The following is an 18,516-nucleotide window of genomic DNA, read 5'->3' on the forward strand; positions in this document are numbered from 1 at the left end:
TGTTTTTTTGAGAATATTTTTAGATTTTTTATATATAAGATGGATTTTTTTTTATCTTCAAATACGATTTTCCATGACATTTCTCTTGAGCTAGGTTGAACACGGAAGTAGTTAAGGATAGGATTAGGAAGGAACAGATTATAATCGATTGAATGTAATCATTAGAATGAAATAATTACGTGAAATGAGACCTATGAAAGATTTTAATTTAGTCAAGTTTATACTATATTGTATTGGAAAAGAATTTTAGTGAATTAAAATTTATATTGATAATACTAAGATGATAGTTTACAATGTATGTGCACGCTACAAACCAAACTTTACCGTCTTGGCTCAACCTTTTTTGTTTAATTTCTTTTGAATTGTGTCGTGAAAATAGCCGCATCAGTAAAACATACACACATATAATAGCTTCTACCAAAACATTGGAATGGAATGGTTTATGATACAGACCAGATTATAAGTCTGATAAATAAACGTACTGTACAAAGTAAAATAAAGAACTGTTTCTTGACTATAAAATTTTCTCTGCTCGATGGGTTACAATTATATTACCATCATTTTTGAAGACATGCGACATGCAATCCAAGCTCCGCTATTACACAATTATTTAGCTGCAGAGTGGACTGGAAAATATAGTAGTATGTATTGGTTAGAAAAAACACTTTAAATAATGAAATTTTCAAGTAATTTCAAATAATCTTAAGGAGACCAACTTATAACAACAAAAATAGTAATTATATTCATTATCATCATCATTTATGTCACACATTTTCATATGTCCATATGTCCAAAAGCACTTTACAGAGTGTGCCTAGTAAAACAATATTTTGAAACCCGAGAGACAGAATCTACAAGCTTATCACTAGCGTAAAAATAAAACAATCTTATTCTAAGTAATGAAATACTATAAACAACTATAAAAGATTACCACACGCCTGTCGAAAAAGTAGAATTTGATGATTGATAAAAGACATCCGCGATTGCTTAAATTTCGCTGAAATCTGCTCGTTGATTGGCCCAGAAAACTTGAGCCATCCTCTCAACCTATCGGATGCAAGATTACATTTGCAACTTGCTCATTCCCATTTTTCCTTTTCTCGAAGCAGTTTGCTTTTTTTTCACTTTAAGCTCTCTTTGGCATATGATAATGTAAACTCTTCTTCTGATTGGTTGCATTAATAACTTTGGTTTTGTTTTTCAACTCTCAGAAGGTAACTCCTCTATGTACAAATTATCGATCATGAGAGACAACACTTGATTTTGTTTGGGATACAGCCATACGGTAATTTTACAAGATTAAAACTGGCCTTCCTTGGCTCCATCGTCGAGCCAAGTGACCCACTCAGCCGGAACTTATCCCGGTTTCACTTTAGCATAAAGAGGAGTATTACTACAGATTAGGGGACAGAGTTTGGTGGCTGTCAAAATGTGATAAATGACATAACAATGAATTCTCTCGTGCAGAAGAACCTATAGATACAATGTTATTACTAATAATTTACAAACTCAGCTCATAGGAATGAGCTAAAATAAGATAAAGCTATTTAAACGTTACAATTTCTCGCCTTATTGCAGCAGTGTTTCATGAGGTGCATCACTTTCCTGGATTAAGAGAGCTTTAGCAAAGTCTTTTTTAATCTTCTGCAAGTCGTTGGATAATTCTTTGAGTCTATTTTCAAAACCCTGAAAATTCTCCACCACGAATTTCTTCCTGTTAAAGTGGCCTGGATGATCTTCCTCGCTTCCTCGGTCACACTTGTGCATATCTGAAGAATTAAAGAAATGGATCTGTCAATACCTAATTTAGCAAAAAATAAATTGTATTTGGGGACGGTCAATATCTGTCACACAGTTGGGGCTAGAAGACGGGGAAGGAGTGCCTTCGGAGGATTTGGGTTGTATCACAATTTACCTGATCCTCTATTTAGCTCTGTTGAATTCCAATGATCGCCCTTTATAGGAACGACTGTTATTTCCCTCCCTTCCCCCTGAAAAGCACGCATCTCCTCCCCCCCCTCCCGCCGCAAAATCCTCTGACCTGCCCCCTAAAAAATGACAACCTTTGATGTTGGTAGAACAAGGACAAATTGAATCCAAATATTTCCACACGGGTTAAACTTACCTTTCCTCTTTAGAATCGCGGGATTACAGGAATTCAAGCCCTCCCAAAATACCCCGATGATGACAAGTCCGAGGAATATCCCAAGAAGACTAAATAAGATAAACCGGGTTATTTCTGAGCCACTTGAGAATAAACCATCCATTTGATCAAATAAGGCAGCCGTCTAAAAATAAAAAAAAAACATTAAAGAGGGATAGATTCAACCACTTAGAATTACTTAAAGAGCAAGGGTAGTCTTTGTTTTCCCACAGGTATCTTACTTTTCTCATTTTCCTAGTTCTGGATTATACAAATTTTCATGAATTCATCATCAGAGGGCTAGAGATACCTAAACCGACCTTCTAATATTTTTCCGGCCAGTTAAAGCTGTAAGGCGACAAAAACCAACCTTTGTGCGGTCGTGCATCAAAAACCTGACGTCAGTGTCAACAATTACTCTTGATCACTTAAGTTAAAAAGTGTTGTAGAAGACTACCTGCAGTTCTGCCGGTATCAGGTCACCTGATGCCTTTAGACTTTCTCCGCGCAATGTTGTGGAAAACTTCTTTAATTCTGGTCCACATTCCACCACTTTTTTTCTTTTGACAATTTCTGGATCAGTGTCGTTTGTAACGTTCACTGGTCCTGTGTATACGTGCACCAAGTAATAATCCATCGGATAATCGATATTTCGAATCATTCGGATCTGCCTGTTCATTTTCAGTCCGGATTTATCGAGGAAGTAAAATGCAGTGTTTCGATCGACAAGGACTCTTCCGATGGTTCCTTCGCTGAGTTTTTCTTGCATCTCTTGCAGGCTTCTAAACTCTGTGATATCAGATATTTGTGGATCAGTCTAGTCACAACGGAGGTCACTTAAAAAAGGTTAAATATTTTTACAAAAATGCATTCATGGAAAACGAACCATTGAGGCTTTTTTCAGTTGGTAGTTTGTTAGAAGGGGTGTCACTGTACTGTATTTTTTGTAAGGTGTATCTTCGTGATATGGGAATACTTTAACGCCTGAGCGAAGTCAACCCCCTCCCCCTTCTCGTGGCTCTGTGATCGTGTACGTTTGTAGTAGAATGGGAAGTCATACTGGCGTGTGCTCCCAGTACGAATTGATGTTACCGAATCAGGTAAATGCAGAACTATCCCCGAGTCCTCCAGTGGGACTGGAATCAGGAGCACATCCCTAATTTTCGTTAATCCAGTATGACATTGTCACGTTAATTGGACGAATGAAGACAGATGCATTTGAAAACTTTATTTGTAAACGGAATGTTGGCAATAGATATAACCTCAGCGAAAATCGTTACTTACCGATTATCTTTGCGTCGTACTGCTTTGCCACAATTTTCGTATCAGTGTTTTTGATGAACACGCCAACCTAAGGTAAATCACACTACATTAGAACAGCTTTTATCTTCTCTTGCGCATGTATTGGGTGTGGTCATCCTTTTTACGTAACCTTTCCCCCCTCCAGCGCACACGACTACATCTTTTAGGCCTTTCACTGTGGCAAGGACGCACTTTGTAAGTCCTGAATCAGATTACTTAGATGGCAATAGCCAATAATTGATAGGTCTCAAGGAATGATGCTTATATAGTGTGGTAAATCAACAATTAAAATCGCCCATAGAAAAACTTAATAGGGCCTGGAAGAGACTTGTACATTTGTCGACAGATAAATGCCCGATAAAACCTACAAAATTTGTTTTTCTTGTCAAGTACAAATTATCTGTCATCTTGGAATCTCCACATATTTTTAGGTACACTTACAATTTGCAGGCAATTAGTAAGTATTCAGTTAATAAGATTCTAGAAAGGTTGTGGAGTGATTCTGTCTGCGAAGGGGGCATTACTGGTGATAGATTCTACGAAGAAAGTTATGGAGGCTATCGGAACGAGTCTGACAGCTCAGACCATGATGCTACACACTCAGGGGTGGCCGCAGCAAGATGTTTCGTATTTCTTTCTTTTTTTTTTTGTCTTGTTTTTTATATCTGAGTTTGTGTACAGACTGCAAGCAGTCTCCACTTTTCGGAGAGGTCCGTCGCACGAGTCAAAAAAAATATGAGTGAACAAAAGAACACAAATGGACGATAGTGTGGCGCGCGGAGATGTGCAGATGAGGCACGCTGCGGCGCGCCAATATCAATTTTTTCCACGGTTACTTTTGTGCTTTTTATTTTTGTGTTTTTGATTGGTGCGACGGACTTCACCAAAAAGAAGGGACCACTCTTATCCTTGTCCATGTAAGGTTAGCATCAACCCTAAAGGCCATGATTTAACAGATTATCATCAATCCATAGAAATATTAAAATGAGTTGATAAGCCAGGTTTATGGAAATAACACAGACAACGCTGTCAACTTCGTATTTTTTACTTTTGACAACTCTCACCTCTTTACCGCTGATATCTTTGCATTTTGAGCCATCCAGAGCAGTGTTCATAGCATTTGTGACCATGGCAGTGAACAGCGATAACAATATCGCTCCAACAAGGATCCAAATTATGCTAAATAACCGTCCAGGAATCGACCCTGGTATTTTGTCACCATACCTGAAAAACGGGGACAAAAATTAGTGCACAGGGGTGTATACAGAATGAGGATCCAGGGATCTGGACCTGGATATTTTTATAATCAGAATTCCTGCAACGTCAGGATCGCAAATTACTACGAACTTTTAAAAACTGAAATTTACTTAGCTTGAAATATCTTTAAGCTTGTATTTATTAGGTTTTAATATAAAAAGAGAATTTAATTTGTGCTTTCTGAATCAAAGTTTGTGATCCCCTGTCATAAAACCCTTGATCCAGCTTTGGTGTGAGTACAAGCGTAACCCTACCTGACAGTCTTTACATTCATGACAGAATTAAGTGTAAAACTTGGGAAAAATTCTATTTTAACCAGAAAAAATACGTTCATCATTGACCTGGTGGAGCTTCGGGTGAAACAAATCAACGTGAATAGCCATTCCTGAGAATTTCAGCCCTCGCTTTTGAACCTGTGCAATCTTGTAGCTTAGGACTTAAGAGAGTAAAGATATGTGATTCAAAACGCAAGCATACACTTCCAACGAATTAGATGGCTTGCGGCATCTTTTTATTAAGTTAAGCCGTCCTTAAAACGTGAGATTCATGGGAATTAATCATAACTAATAAGGCCGTCAAGGTTTATCTCTGAAGGGAGGGGGTAGGGTTTGGAGAATTTTGGTTATGTCACGGTAGAATTTACCTGGTCCCCTCATAAGGCTCTATAATAATTATAACTCCCTTTCCAAAGCACCCCCCCCCCCCTCCCCCTTCCCATTAACAGTTAAGCGACATTCAATTCTCTCTCTAGTCCTCCATTTATACTCGGTTAGCGACGACTAATATCCACCCCATTCCCTATGGAAACCACGTGACCCTCCTCCAACAAGAACAAAAAAAAGCAACGGAACCCACCCCTCCCTCGGGCGATAAATATTGACTGGTCGCCAAGAAGAAAAAACACATGGCAAATGTGGCGTCTGTATTTTTGCTCACAAACCCGCAAAGCTTTTTTTTTCACACAAAAGAAAAATACGATAACTTACCCTACTGTTGTAAGTGATACCACTGCCCACCAGAACCCCTGAGGCGATCCAATTGTAAACGATGGTGAAAAGTACGTTTCATTTGCTCTATGTTCCTAAGGGATTCAAAACAAAAGCACGCTATTAAAATGAATATTACACGTCCGTCCACAAGCCAAATTACTTAAATTACAACGACCTACCTCGAAGTCTTGAAATAACATTACCTCCATTTTTATGTGTATGGGGCTTCGCTGCACGCGCGCTACGAGCTCGCTCATAGCGTTTCGATATCTCAGGAGCACAATTATCTTTCACCTGATTAAAATCTTTCGCGATAAACTTCGATTTCAGATAATTTAAGCTAATTTTGACAGTTTTTTCTATAATTTTAAGCACTATGAATGTTAATGAATAAAGATGACCAAATATGAGATTAGGGTTAGGGATGATTCATCATTTACATCTCTTATGCTCTGGAGTAATTGAATTTATCGACTCGACTTAAAAAAATTAATTGCTTATTCAATAGTTGTCAGCATTTAAAAATGTTTATGCATTATTAATACGTTTTTCTAGGCCACTGATACTCACAAAAAGCCAAATGATAACCCCAGATATTCCTGACAAAAGTATGATACAAGCCAATATCGGCCATTGTGACGTGATGGAAGTCATCAACTGTTTCCGAGAATCCTGCTCGCATAACTTTGTATTCACTATCAATGAACACCCGGATGAGACAAATGCCCGGATGAGCGTGACATTGGTTTCAGTCGTCAGCTTAGCTTTCATGTCGGACCGAATAGGAAAAGCAAAATCCACTTGCTTTTCTTTAATCAGTTTGATCATCTCGTCGTAGTTACCTACAGATATTGGATCCTGGGAGCATTTCAGATGAGATTCCGTGTACCTTTCTTCCTTAAAACAAGCGTGATTTACAGCGTACTTGAGCGTATCGTACAGAATCCCTCTATTTGACTTGTTATTAGTGTTCATTATATATGGAGGCACGTCCAAAAGAGCCATTTTGTATCGGCATTTGGTGTCGTTAGAATGCGCCTGACGGAGTTCACGCGTTTGTCGCTCTTGCCTGATCTCACGGGCCCGACGGACTAATTTCGATTTATGACTTGAATAACTAATAGCGGGCAAAGTAACGAAGCAAACCAGAACTAAGATGAATCCAATCGTGACTCTGAACATATTGAATTCTTCGGACGAAGAAATTTATAGTCAAAGTTTAATTTGTCCCCAAGCCTGAGACCAAGAAGGAAAGAAACAGCTTACTACGTAATTCATAAATTAGTCTATTACAAAGTTTTCTTTTCAATTGAAATATTTATAATCTATTAGATTCGTACCGGTCGAAAAATTATTCAGAGTTCCATCTTTTAGTGAAAAATTGCAGTTCAGAAATTGCTTCAACGTTTCCTGAGAATGGCAAATCGGAAATGACTTTTTTTTTTTCACCGTCGAATTTTTTTCTACTGTTTTGAAGCGATTGAAAGAAGTGAAGTCAGCAAGCTATTAAGTGGTCAGACATGTCCAGGGGAAATTTTAAATGGCAGTTGTTATATCAAAGAGAGAAAACAATGTCTCAAAAATCCATTGCCAAGAATCTCAAGACAAAGTTCAAACCGCCGTACCCGAACGGTCGAACCTCGTGAAAAAATAATGAGCCGCAAAAAAAAATACCCATATGAATGTAATGTTCATGTTAAAAAAGATGAAACGAATGGAAATCGGGGATAGCAGCTTACTATGCTAGAAGGCAGGTGCAAATTCAACTCTACAGTGTGTACTGAAAATTACCACAACAATACCATCTTCAACGGGAGGGTTGAATCGAAGCGAAACATTCACACCAGGACTTAACTGGTAGGGATGTCGCTATTTCTACGTAAAGCACGAGAGATGAGCAAATAAAATGGACAAAGCTCAATAAATTTGGAAACAATTTTTCAAAAAACTCGATGAGGATTGTTTTCTATAAACAATAAAGAAATTGTATGAATAAATTGCCATGATGACGATGCAATATTTCGAGGAAACACGTACCTTTTTGAAAAGGAAAAAAGACCGAAAAATTGTCACATGCTGCACGCAAATCGAACAACTCAAGAACGAATGTGGAAATTCTGTCCGTGGTCTTGTGTTCCAAGGTATTTAGTCAGTGTTAGAGTAAAATACAACTTAAAATTGCTGGAAAAAATTTCACGTTTTAAATAATGCAACGTTATACTCACCTCCAATTCCTGCTATCGGCATAAATCATGCGACAAGAGAGCTTGAAGGTGGGAAAACTTCGCATTGGAAGCAGAAAACAGGAGAGTCGAATCCAAGTTAATAAGAACCTTCACTAGCAAATTAAGACGATAAAGACTGTGAACGAAGATTGTATCTTAAAGAGTTAGGAACATGATCCATTAGAGCATATATTATAGCGCTGATGGCGGTTAGTCAGCTGGTATTTTTATGGAAATGATTCTGACTACAATTTGCTGCCACCTCTTATCGTCGCTTGGGTAAAAAATAAAAAAGAAAGAAAACAATTTACAGTCCCGCTGAGAATACAAACAATGACTATCGCTTATGAGATAACGAACAGCCAAAACGGACGAAAAATAAGGTAATAAATTGTTTGTATTCCTAGTAGAAATGAAAATTGCTTACTAAGAGTGCTGCGAAAGAAAAATGTGATGCTTTTTTTAACCAGTGACAAACACCAGAAATTTGCATAAAGGAATCAAAAAAGGAAAAATGTTTATGCTGTCTTGAAGTGTCGGTGAACCGCTTTGAAAATAATCATTTTCAAAATATTCGTAGCGAGATTTCAGGCAAATACATATATTTGTACTTTTCTTCAGGTACATTTGTGGTAATCCTCTGAGGATTTCACAGGGAAGAAATCTATACAAATTTTTCACTATATTCGTTCTTTAAAGAGATAAGTTGTGTCATTTTTTATAAACAACTCAGACTATTATCTCGGCAAAATAGCGACTTGACTCGGGATCGAAAGCAGGAAGGCTCCAGATTCCACCTACCTTGACTTACTGCAGTTGTAAAAGAGTTATATATTTGTTGAAGTACAGGTTGTGTGAAATATCAAACGCAGTGAAATTTAATCTCCCTTTTAACAAAAGACAAGAATCGCTGAACAATTGTAAGTCAACAAGAGTCCTCACAGCTCACGGGATGCAGCTGCCGATTACGAAATGTGGACATCATTCATTGGTCTATTGTTTCAGATATTTTTGGTTAACCACAAAAATGATTTTGACTCTCGAATTAGAATTGTCCATCTATTTATTTATTATTCTTAAGGCCCTATCCACTCATCTTAACTCTTGTAGGATTCTCCTTTTTACTTTTCTTTTGGGTCAGGGCTAGCAACTCGTAACTTCCACTAAAATCATATAAACGAATACTCAGCTTACTATCAACAAAATCTGGTCAAAACTATTAGAATTTCGTTTTTTCGCTCTTTAGTCAAAGAAAGCAGTCGAGTCTAGTTTTAAGGGACATGAAAATTACAAAATCTTGAAATAAAAGGGAGATATGGCTGAGAGAATGTCTTAACCCTTTACTCCCATGGGTGACCAAGACATAAATTCTCCTTACATCATCAATACAATATCATGCAGACAAGTGATGAGAATAAAGAAAAATATCAATTAGGGGATCATTAGTCGATCCAATACCAAAGTGCTCCGAACTGATATCACAAGATTTATATGGTAGAGAGTGAGGAGAATTGCTAATTAGATCGAGGGAGTTAAAGGGTAAAGGGAACTTTTACCGAAGAGTGAAAGGTGTCATACCGGAGAGGCCTCAAGCACAGTGTCAACGTTTTCCACGGGGTTTCGTCCGGAATTTTTATTTGCATATTTTGTTTGAATGGCGTCTTGCACAACACAACGGAGGGCAATCTGTAACATTTCGCAATATGTTAATCAATCAGATTCCTCATCAAAAAAGGAATCGTCGTGAGAGAGCCCAGGCCGAGAAAACATAAGGCAAATCTCTTTTTTCCTTACCTTGCTTTACTCACTTTTCTTAATGTTCTTTGAGGATGAACATTAGGACTTCGTTAAACCATCGAAAGTTCATTTTCCCCGTCTTGCGAAATTACCTTTCCCGCGAATTTAGGAGTTTTTCGTCTAGAGACATAGCAGGGAATCGATGTCGCGTTCCATTGGTCGGCGGTGTGACCGCAATGACAGGCGAAAACTGAGAATTTCTTTAGAGAACGAAAGCTCGAGGTTTGTTTTTACGCAAGTTACCTCTACTTAAACGAATTTACAGGGTATGTAGATTTGTTGGATTTTCATGAAAATTGGCCAGAATCCAGTAACCCTAACAAACATGAAAATTCAAAAACACCAGTTTATTTACAATTACTTGAAATAAGATTCACAGGGGTGAGGGTTGGGGAAGAAGTCTAAATAGTGTCCAAACTAAGCCCGTGAATGACTAAAACTAAAAGACTTTATACAAAATTGTCCCTAATATTCTACAGTTTTACAATATCTTTAATTCTTCATGAAAGATTCTTTATACCACTTATACAATGAAGATTATCCATCCTCTGGTAGGTATATATATTGTCACGTCATCATGCAACTCAAGCTAATGCAAATACAGACACGGAAAACTTTGGGGCTTACAGAGACCCCTGGCAGAGAATTTAAACATCCTAATTAAATGTCTGCAGAAGTAATTTTGCCAAGCAATTATCATTATCTTATTTTTTGATCGAAACGTTAGGGGTTATGAGTTTCTTTTTTAATTTTTTAGAAGTCTGAGACATCACATTTTGTTTAATTCTTTCAAACAAGGATTAAATAAGACTGAATATCAAAACCTTAAACTAAACTAAACCAAACCTTCTTTTCTTGTAACTAATTTTTTGGCCGAGATTTAAGATTCTTCATCTTTTCTAATTTGTCAGCCCATTCCTGTAGTTGCTTGCCGCGACGCGATTAATTTGTTCATGGTACAAGAGCGAGCCTAAAAAATTCTTATTCAAGGGAACAAATTATCTAGTGTGCGAGTAGGGTCCCTAAGATAATTCACTGTGGACACTATTTGATCTAACGTCTAAGCTTTTTTTTTTTTTTTTCACCTGGAATTATAACTATACCTTAGTCAGTATAGGTCTTGATCACTAAAAGTAAAGATTCCTATGATTACTTTACAAGTCGTAAACATCATTTAGCTTTCACTTGTGGCATATCTGACGTTACAAAAATATGCTTCTATATACAGTCTTGCCTGAATTAAAAAATATATTTATAGATACACGAAAAAATTATCGATTACGGTGCAAGATTCAAGTGCAAAACAGGGATGCATTTCTCTGAGAGACATCACCTGGATTGGAGTTTATTGCCTGTAAATAAACAATGGTACTAGGCTGGCAGTTATTCTCCTATAATCAGAGTTTATTATGCATGCTCTAGGCTTAACTTTTAACCGAGAGTCTTCGGTGACCATTTGCATCTGCCCTCCATAATCTTAAAAGTTAGTGATTCCAAAAGTCTCCTGAAATGTTATAAAATCTCGTGCTTCTTGCGAAAGAAATTGAGAAAGCGACCAGCCTGAAATTACACTTGCATTCGTCTAACGAAGCGAAGAGAGGTCAAGAAACAATTATTGTTATATTATACCTTATATGATAAGTTCTTCCTTAAATAACTAATAAAGAAAGGAATTCTTCATTTATACTTCCAATTTGCACCACCCATTCTCAAAAGCTTGCTTTTTTCCAGCACTTGTGAAAATTTAATTCCATAGAGTGTAAACAAACAAACCCAGAAGTTACACACTGAACAACAAATACCGAAGTAATTATTCTTAACCCTCGATTCTGTTCATCCGTCAGGACGGACCAGGTAGAGTCTGTAGTTAATAGTACAAGCTATTTCATCAGTAGACAGCAAAAACTGATTGCAATGGAATGAGAAAAATTTATAAACCTTCTTGATTCACTTGCTACCTTTCTCTGAACTTAACGTATTGGTTTGTTAACCTAAAAACCGAAAGTAAGGAAATTAAAAAGGGAATAGGAAAAAGGAAGGAAAAGAATTCAATACAATTCGTAATAAAAAAGAAGTCAGTTACATGTCCTTTTCAGTGTGACGCATTCACCTTTTTTTTGCTCAAGCTAAAAATATGCCACTGGTCATGGAAATCTCAGAAGAGTAAAATGCCATCTGAGTCTACTTATGACAAATAATTTTTATGTGTTATAGTATTGTTTCAGTATTTTTACTCTTTCCATTCAGATCAAGCATATTATTAAAAAATGAGCGTTCTTTTGATCTTGAGTATTCAGGACTGCCCACAGGAGACAAACCGTTCGTGGCACCTTCAAATTCCTCTTTTAACTTTTGTAGATCAGACGTTATGTCTTTTAGACGCTCCTCCAAATCTAAGAAGTTTTGCATCATTGACATCTTCCTGCTGCTAGGAATCAGCCCTAGAAGACGGATCGTAGAGGACATTTAAAGAAATGAACCACTAAATTAATCCCTGAACATATTCCTTTTGTTTTTTCGTTTGTCAGTACACACATAGTCGATCTTTGATTAATCGTTTGAATGAATGACTATTTTCTCGCTGACAGACGGACTGACGTAATTCCTTATTATTTGACTGACAGACCGATCTTCTAATATGTATTGAACTGTTTCATGTAACGAAGGTTTCCGCATTTATGATTAAAATTTGAGGGACATGCTGACTAACTAACTAACTGGCTGATTGGATGACTGGCCGACCGACTGCCTGACTGACGGACTGACCAACTGTCTGGACAGACAGACAGACAGACAGACAGACTGATTGACTGACTAGCTAACTAAATAACTGACAGACTGACCAACTGAAGGACAAGTGACTGTCTCACTGCCTTTGATTGCCAGCTGAATTTAAAAAATATAGAATCGCACCAATACCACGATTTATACTAATTAAGATAGTACAGTTTTCTTAAAGCTATCTGTTTTATATTTACTCTGCAGGAACCTAAGGTAAATTAATTTAGAGGCAGTTACCTTTTCTCTTCTTGCGTACCGTTGGCTTACAGTTGGTGTAGACTTCCCATAGTTTGCCGATGACTAATAGGAAGGCAAATATTCCCAATAAGGCAAATAAAATAAATTTGGTCATTTGTGAGCCAGTGGAGAATAACCCTTCCATTTCATCGGACAAATCCGCTGTCTACAAGATATAAATAATTTTCAAACTGTTGATTGCATCAGAATAAATGTTAGACATAACGAGAAGAATGGCACATGGTGAAATATATAAAATTCACAACAAAACAATTAACTACCTGTAATTCGGCAGGGATAAGTTGCTCTTTGGCAGTGTCTTTTGCAACTGCAACCACATCCGCTGATAACTCTTTCAGGCTTTCCCCGCAAGCCGAAAGCTGAGTTTTTCTCTCAAATACTTCGTCATCAAAATTGTTCGTGTCATTCGGTGACCCCATTACGTAATGGCTCACGTGAGCCAGGTAATATTCCATTGGATAATCAATGTTACGAATCATTCGGATCTGCCTGTTTCGTTTTAAACCAGATTTATCCAGAAAGTGAAAGGCAGTATTGCGATCCACCATTACTCTTCCAATTGTTCCTCGGCTAAGATTTTTTTGCATTTCGTCCAGGTTTTTGAACTCTGTTAATCAAAAATTTATTTGATTAGTTAGCCAACGCAAGTTCTTACATGAATAAAAGGAGAAAAAGAGGCGGAAAAATTTCTCCTGAGAGTTTTCATACAAAAATATACGAAATATGACTGTTTGGAATTAAAAACTGATTATTTTTAAGGTTATTTCTTTACTTTCGCAATCGTCCTTGAAGAAAAACGGTCATGCAACACATTATACAAGGACATTGAAATAAACCTGAAAAGAATGACTTACGGACAAAGTCTGCATCCAGCTCCTTAGCAACTATATGCGTTTCAGGATTCTTGTTGGACACACCCACCTAACAAGTAAATTGGGGTCAGACAAATTTTTATACGCCAGGTGGGCCCTTATAGATTGCGCTGGCCAAATTTTTTACCTAAATTGTTAAAACAAGCACAATTATTGAAAGTAGTACTGCAAGCCTAATGAGGATATTTTTTCCTATTTTGAAGGAAACATTATCAGAGTCTTGACTTGTTTGGTCTCCAAGATCGATTATTTTCAAATTCGGTCCATGGATCATGTCTATTTTCAGGTTTTCAATGTCTTGGAAGAAGAGGGCTATCGCAGTATGGAATCGTTCGTTGTCTAGAGGACTGGGCACACACGTAGTAAAGATTGCATCGTTTATAATTCCCGCTTTCACAGGCAACAAAATGGCGGCGAAGAGAAACTTACATTTTGACACGACAAGTCACTGCTTCTTGTCTTGAATCCAATGGTTAATTATGTTTTGTCGGAGCAAATATGTATCTCAAAATGAAGAGGATTTCATGCTTAATTGACAACAAATACATAATTTGGACTTCGTTCGTTTCTTTTTTTTTTTCTGGTAAAGCACACTTAAAGAAAAAGTAGTATAATTTTCAAAAAACTGATCGAGCAATGCCACTAGCATAACATGCTACTTTTACCGGCACAATCTATTAAGGCTTAGTGGAAAGAATATGAAAAGTCTGTACAACGAAATTAAACTTAAGTTGTAGTTCCGGAAAGACCCACCCTATATAATAATAGGAACAGGGAAGGCATTGTTGTTGAAAGGGCCAATAATAGCCGAAGTTGTACAAACCAAAGCAATTTTCCATTTCGAAAATCAATTAAAATTGTTTAATGTGAATTTCATTCTTCACCTCTGACTCAGGTAGCTCATGATTCTTCGTTACTCCAGCGATCATAAACACATCAGTAATTCAGGGCCCAGTTGTTCGAAGTCTGACTAGTGCTAATCCGGGGTAAATTTCATACGTGTTCTTCATACCTTTGTTCTAACTTGAAAGGGGCATTATGATGTTTGGGTGCAAAGGGTTTTAGGTATTCATGTTAGGGTTACTAACCTTTTTGCCACCAATGTCCCTACATCTCGTACCATCCAGGGAAGCTTGCATAGCATTTGTAAATAAGGCGGTGAACAGCGACAACATTATTGCTCCTATCAGGATCCACATTATACCAAATGCACGTCCACAGAGGGTTTTAGGCGTCTTATCACCGTACCTAATGAGAAAAAAGGAACCAAATATCTTTGCGCTTTGAGGATAGTGTCGTAAGTATAAAAATTTTTAATGTCTACTTGATTGACCATTTCCCCGATGGGGCTTTTCAGGATCAGTACAAATGACTGAATTTGTAAATGAGAGAATGAATGAAAATCCCAATTGTCAGCAAGCTGAACATTTGGCTCTATACAAAGCGCAGCCAAGGAGTTGAACTCTGAAACTCGTGGCAACCGTAAACAAATCCGGTGAGTAGCGGAGGGTGGAGGGCTTAGACCTGGGACCTCCAGATTACAAATGCAGCACTCCAACCACTAGCCCACACTGCCTCCCTCCTGTAGCGTAATAAATACTCTGCCCCATCGATAATGATCATAATCAACTAAATTGAAACTGCTCAGAGTATGTGCGTTTTAGCTCAAAATTATGACTTTATCTAAATTTGACGAATCTCATTCCCCTTCCCACCCTCCTTTCCTCACACTATCCACTATGTCAAAAAAAAAAAAAAAACAGAAACATAGTTTTAAGATATGCAATGAAAAAAATTTTTTTAAATTATTTGCTACTATTCATTTTGGTTTATGAGCTGTGAAGAACTGTGAACAAGAGAACCCCGATACCACGTAACAACTAGTTATTTGTTAGACTGGAAGCCAATTGAAGAACGGAACCCTGGTAGAGATTTTGACAAACCCAACGCAAGTATTAACTTTGACAAAAATGGGTTTTACAATATTGCTTATCTTTGATCGTATTCAAAGGACGCAGTGAAAAAAAGATCCTACTGATACCCAAATCTAAATCAACTTACCCTACTGTTGTAAGTGATACCACTGCCCACCAAAAGCCTTCTGGTGATCCTATCGTGAACGAGGGTGAAAACTGAGCCGCGTTTGAACGGTGTTCCTGTCATGAAAATCGGTATAACTGTTTAATAAATTATATATAAAAAAAAAACCTAACATAAAGGTGCAGTTTAATGTGGAGTAAATAAATTGATTAGAAAACACTTCTAGCTTACTTAAGGCCTTGCTACAACGCACAAAATTCGCAGCAGTTTTACTGTACCCGTAATTGTGACATCTTGGAATAAAATGTTCTTATTTAATAGTTTGCGTCATTGCAAGGGTCCTTTTTATCTACGAACAAACAAACATTATTTGTACGATTCGAGAATTGTAGGGCATTACAGTTTTCTCTTTATTCACTGTGAGATCCTTTTTTTCAGTCTGGCTTTTTATTTGGGTGAACTGATAAGGTGTGCCTAACTAATCGTTAACTCAAAAATGGTGCCGTTGATTCCTCCTTGTACTATTTTTATGCTAAAGCCGTAACAATTAAGTTTGAATATAACCTTACGTAAAATTAAAACTAAAGAGCTTTAGAAGCTGAGTATAGATTGACGATAAGCCTTAACTCTTACCAAGAGCCAAATGATCACTCCAGATATCCCTGACAGCAATATGATACAAGCCAATATCGGCCATTGTGACGTAATGGAAGTCAATAACTGTTCCCGTGACTCTGCTTCGCACTGCTTTAAGTTCACAATCATTGAACACCCCGATGATACAAATGCCCGGATGAGTGTCACACTGCCTAGACCCGTAAGTTTTTGTTTTGCATCCGATAGAATTGGAAAACCAAAATCAACTGACCCATTTTTAATCAATTTCACCATCTCGTCTTGATTTTGAACAAATACAGGTACCATTTTGCAAGCTATGGGGTCTGTTGCTTCTCTACCAAAGCAAGCCATGTCCACAAACCATGTTAGGGTTTGATACATAAATCCTTTGTTCATACTTTGGTTCATTATGTAAGGAGGAAAATCCAGCAGGGCAAATTTGAATTTGCATTTCGTTTCTTTATCTTGTTCCTGACGAGGTTGACGCGTTTGGCGAACTTGACGATGTTGCCTAATTTCACGGGCTTTGCGCACTAATTCCGATTGATCGATTGAATCAAGTTGGAGCTTTTGGCTGCTGGCAAGCCATAAATCGCAGCAAACCATTAGACATAGGACCAATCGAAGAGTTGGAACATGCATCGTGAACACCGCCAAGATATGATATGGTTAGAAACCTCCCCTGAGGCTACCAGACTTCAAGTTGCGTTCAGATCTAACAAAAAAAAAAACAAAAACAAAAAAAAAAAATCACAGATGCAAAAGTCAGAATAATATGTTATCTGTTTGCTAGCTTGTTGTTTTATACTGCACGGGTGTAATGCAAGACCATATCTCAATGTGTTTTCTATTTCACTTACATGAGAATATTCACGAAGAGGACATCATGCACTTAAAAAGAATGCAACGAAAATATGATTTTGACCTTCTCAAAGGACTCGAAGAAAGTTTTTTATAGACAAAAAGTTCTGGAGTTCTCACTGAGGTAGCGATCTGCCCTCCTGGCGATAGCCAGCTACCCTCACGAAACGTTTTTATTCTCAGTTTCCGAAAAGCGCCCATTACGATGTATCTATTGCCACACAGCGTGCCGTCATCTGAGTTAGTGTGCTTGCAGAATTTACACCAACAAGTGTAAGTTTAAGTGCGGGGTAGTAGAATCAAAGTTACTAATTAAAAGCTGATACTTAAGCCAAAAACAGACATTCTGTTTAGTTAATGAATCAGATAAGGCGGCTTGAAACATATAGACAAATTTTGTTTCGCTCCCATCTAGAAGTTCGAAAGATGGACCCATTATGAATTTTGAACTGCGCTTGGCGGTTGGCAATAACTGTTTTTTGTAAGTGTCTGTGTCATCAAGAGGGCTTTTAGGAAAATACTTTACGTTTTCAATTACAAGTAGATCCTTTTTTCCAAACTGAAACGTGGTGAAAAAAAAATTATACTGTGAATCTTTAGACCAACAAAATTTGTAATTGTAGCAGATGCAGTTTAAGGGCTTGATTATAAAAATTTTGGGCTAGAAAATTATAATTTTTAAAAGAATCCTTCATTAGCTCTTTTCATATGAGATATTTTTTGATAAAATATGGTTTTTCTTCGACTCCACTTTTGTGTATTAAAGAACATTACGGCAATTTTGGCATATTAATTTGTGTTCTACAAGATCTGTAAGGGTGGCTATGCCAGGATTATAAATAACTCCCCATTGTGAGCAAAAACACCGCGTCAATGTAATTTTTTTCTAACACTGCAGAATATTTTGAGTCCTGGACTGTGACGCCAAATTGAGCGAATGTTATTATACAGTTATCTGTGGGGGAGAGAGTGGGGGCGGACTCTAAACACAATTGATAAAGTCTGGCGAAGGGCTGCGTCGAAATTTGAAAAGACGAACGCATTTCGGTGTTCGATTAACAAATTGGGAAAGTTGACTTTTAATAAAAGATATTCAAAAGGGAATCAATAAACATAGTGCAGTATGATTAATAACCACTATGGGAAATATTCAGAGCCAGGAAAATAAATGTGCTTTCAGCTGGCGTTGGCAAAGCCAAGAAATTATTGAACTATCACTACTTCTACTTCTTCTTATGGTCAAATTCTGTTACATAACAGGATCTCATTGGCAATTCAAAATGTCATAAAAATTCCGAATTTGGGACCGGTTTTCGTTAATTTTGGGAGAGTACTTAAAAACTCCAAATAACAATATCAACAAAAACATTAGG

The 18,516-nt window shown here is 37.3% G+C and overlaps 2 protein-coding genes across 11 annotated transcripts in view; both read right to left on the bottom strand.

Moving 5' to 3' along the window:
* Window positions 1-202: 202 nt before the first annotated feature.
* Window positions 203-8,847, bottom strand: LOC131773259 (uncharacterized). 2 transcript variants are annotated; one of them, XM_059089247.2, is made up of 9 exons: window positions 8,718-8,847; window positions 7,917-8,029; window positions 6,262-6,881; window positions 5,689-5,783; window positions 4,510-4,669; window positions 3,428-3,494; window positions 2,601-2,932; window positions 2,126-2,288; window positions 203-1,769 (listed from the first exon to the last, which is right to left on the bottom strand). In XM_059089247.2, the coding sequence occupies exons 2-9, from the start codon at window positions 7,936-7,938 to the stop codon at window positions 1,570-1,572; spliced, it is 1,659 nt and encodes a 552-aa protein (XP_058945230.2). In that variant the 5' UTR covers window positions 7,939-8,029; window positions 8,718-8,847; the 3' UTR covers window positions 203-1,569. The 2 variants fall into 2 exon arrangements, with proteins under 2 accessions (XP_058945230.2, XP_066018192.1); XM_066162095.1 differs by lacking the exon at window positions 8,718-8,847 and having other exon boundaries at window positions 6,262-6,927; window positions 7,917-8,101.
* A 1,761-nt stretch (window positions 8,848-10,608) lies between these two features.
* Window positions 10,609-18,516, bottom strand: part of LOC131773255 (uncharacterized) — a 33,438-nt gene continuing 25,530 nt past the window's right edge. For all 9 annotated transcript variants that reach the window (XM_066162086.1, XM_066162088.1, XM_066162087.1 and 6 more), the window contains 7 exons: window positions 16,298-16,997; window positions 15,686-15,780; window positions 14,713-14,872; window positions 13,607-13,673; window positions 13,013-13,359; window positions 12,732-12,897; window positions 10,609-12,154 (listed from right to left, as the gene is read on the bottom strand). In XM_066162086.1, coding sequence (XP_066018183.1) covers window positions 11,922-12,154; window positions 12,732-12,897; window positions 13,013-13,359; window positions 13,607-13,673; window positions 14,713-14,872; window positions 15,686-15,780; window positions 16,298-16,924 — 1,695 coding nt within the window. In that variant the 5' untranslated portion in view covers window positions 16,925-16,997 and the 3' untranslated portion in view covers window positions 10,609-11,921. The remainder of the gene's footprint in view (window positions 12,155-12,731; window positions 12,898-13,012; window positions 13,360-13,606; window positions 13,674-14,712; window positions 14,873-15,685; window positions 15,781-16,297; window positions 16,998-18,516) is intronic.

This window comes from Pocillopora verrucosa, chromosome 2 (assembly GCF_036669915.1).
Source record: "Pocillopora verrucosa isolate sample1 chromosome 2, ASM3666991v2, whole genome shotgun sequence".
NCBI classification, from domain to species: domain Eukaryota; kingdom Metazoa; phylum Cnidaria; class Anthozoa; order Scleractinia; family Pocilloporidae; genus Pocillopora; species Pocillopora verrucosa.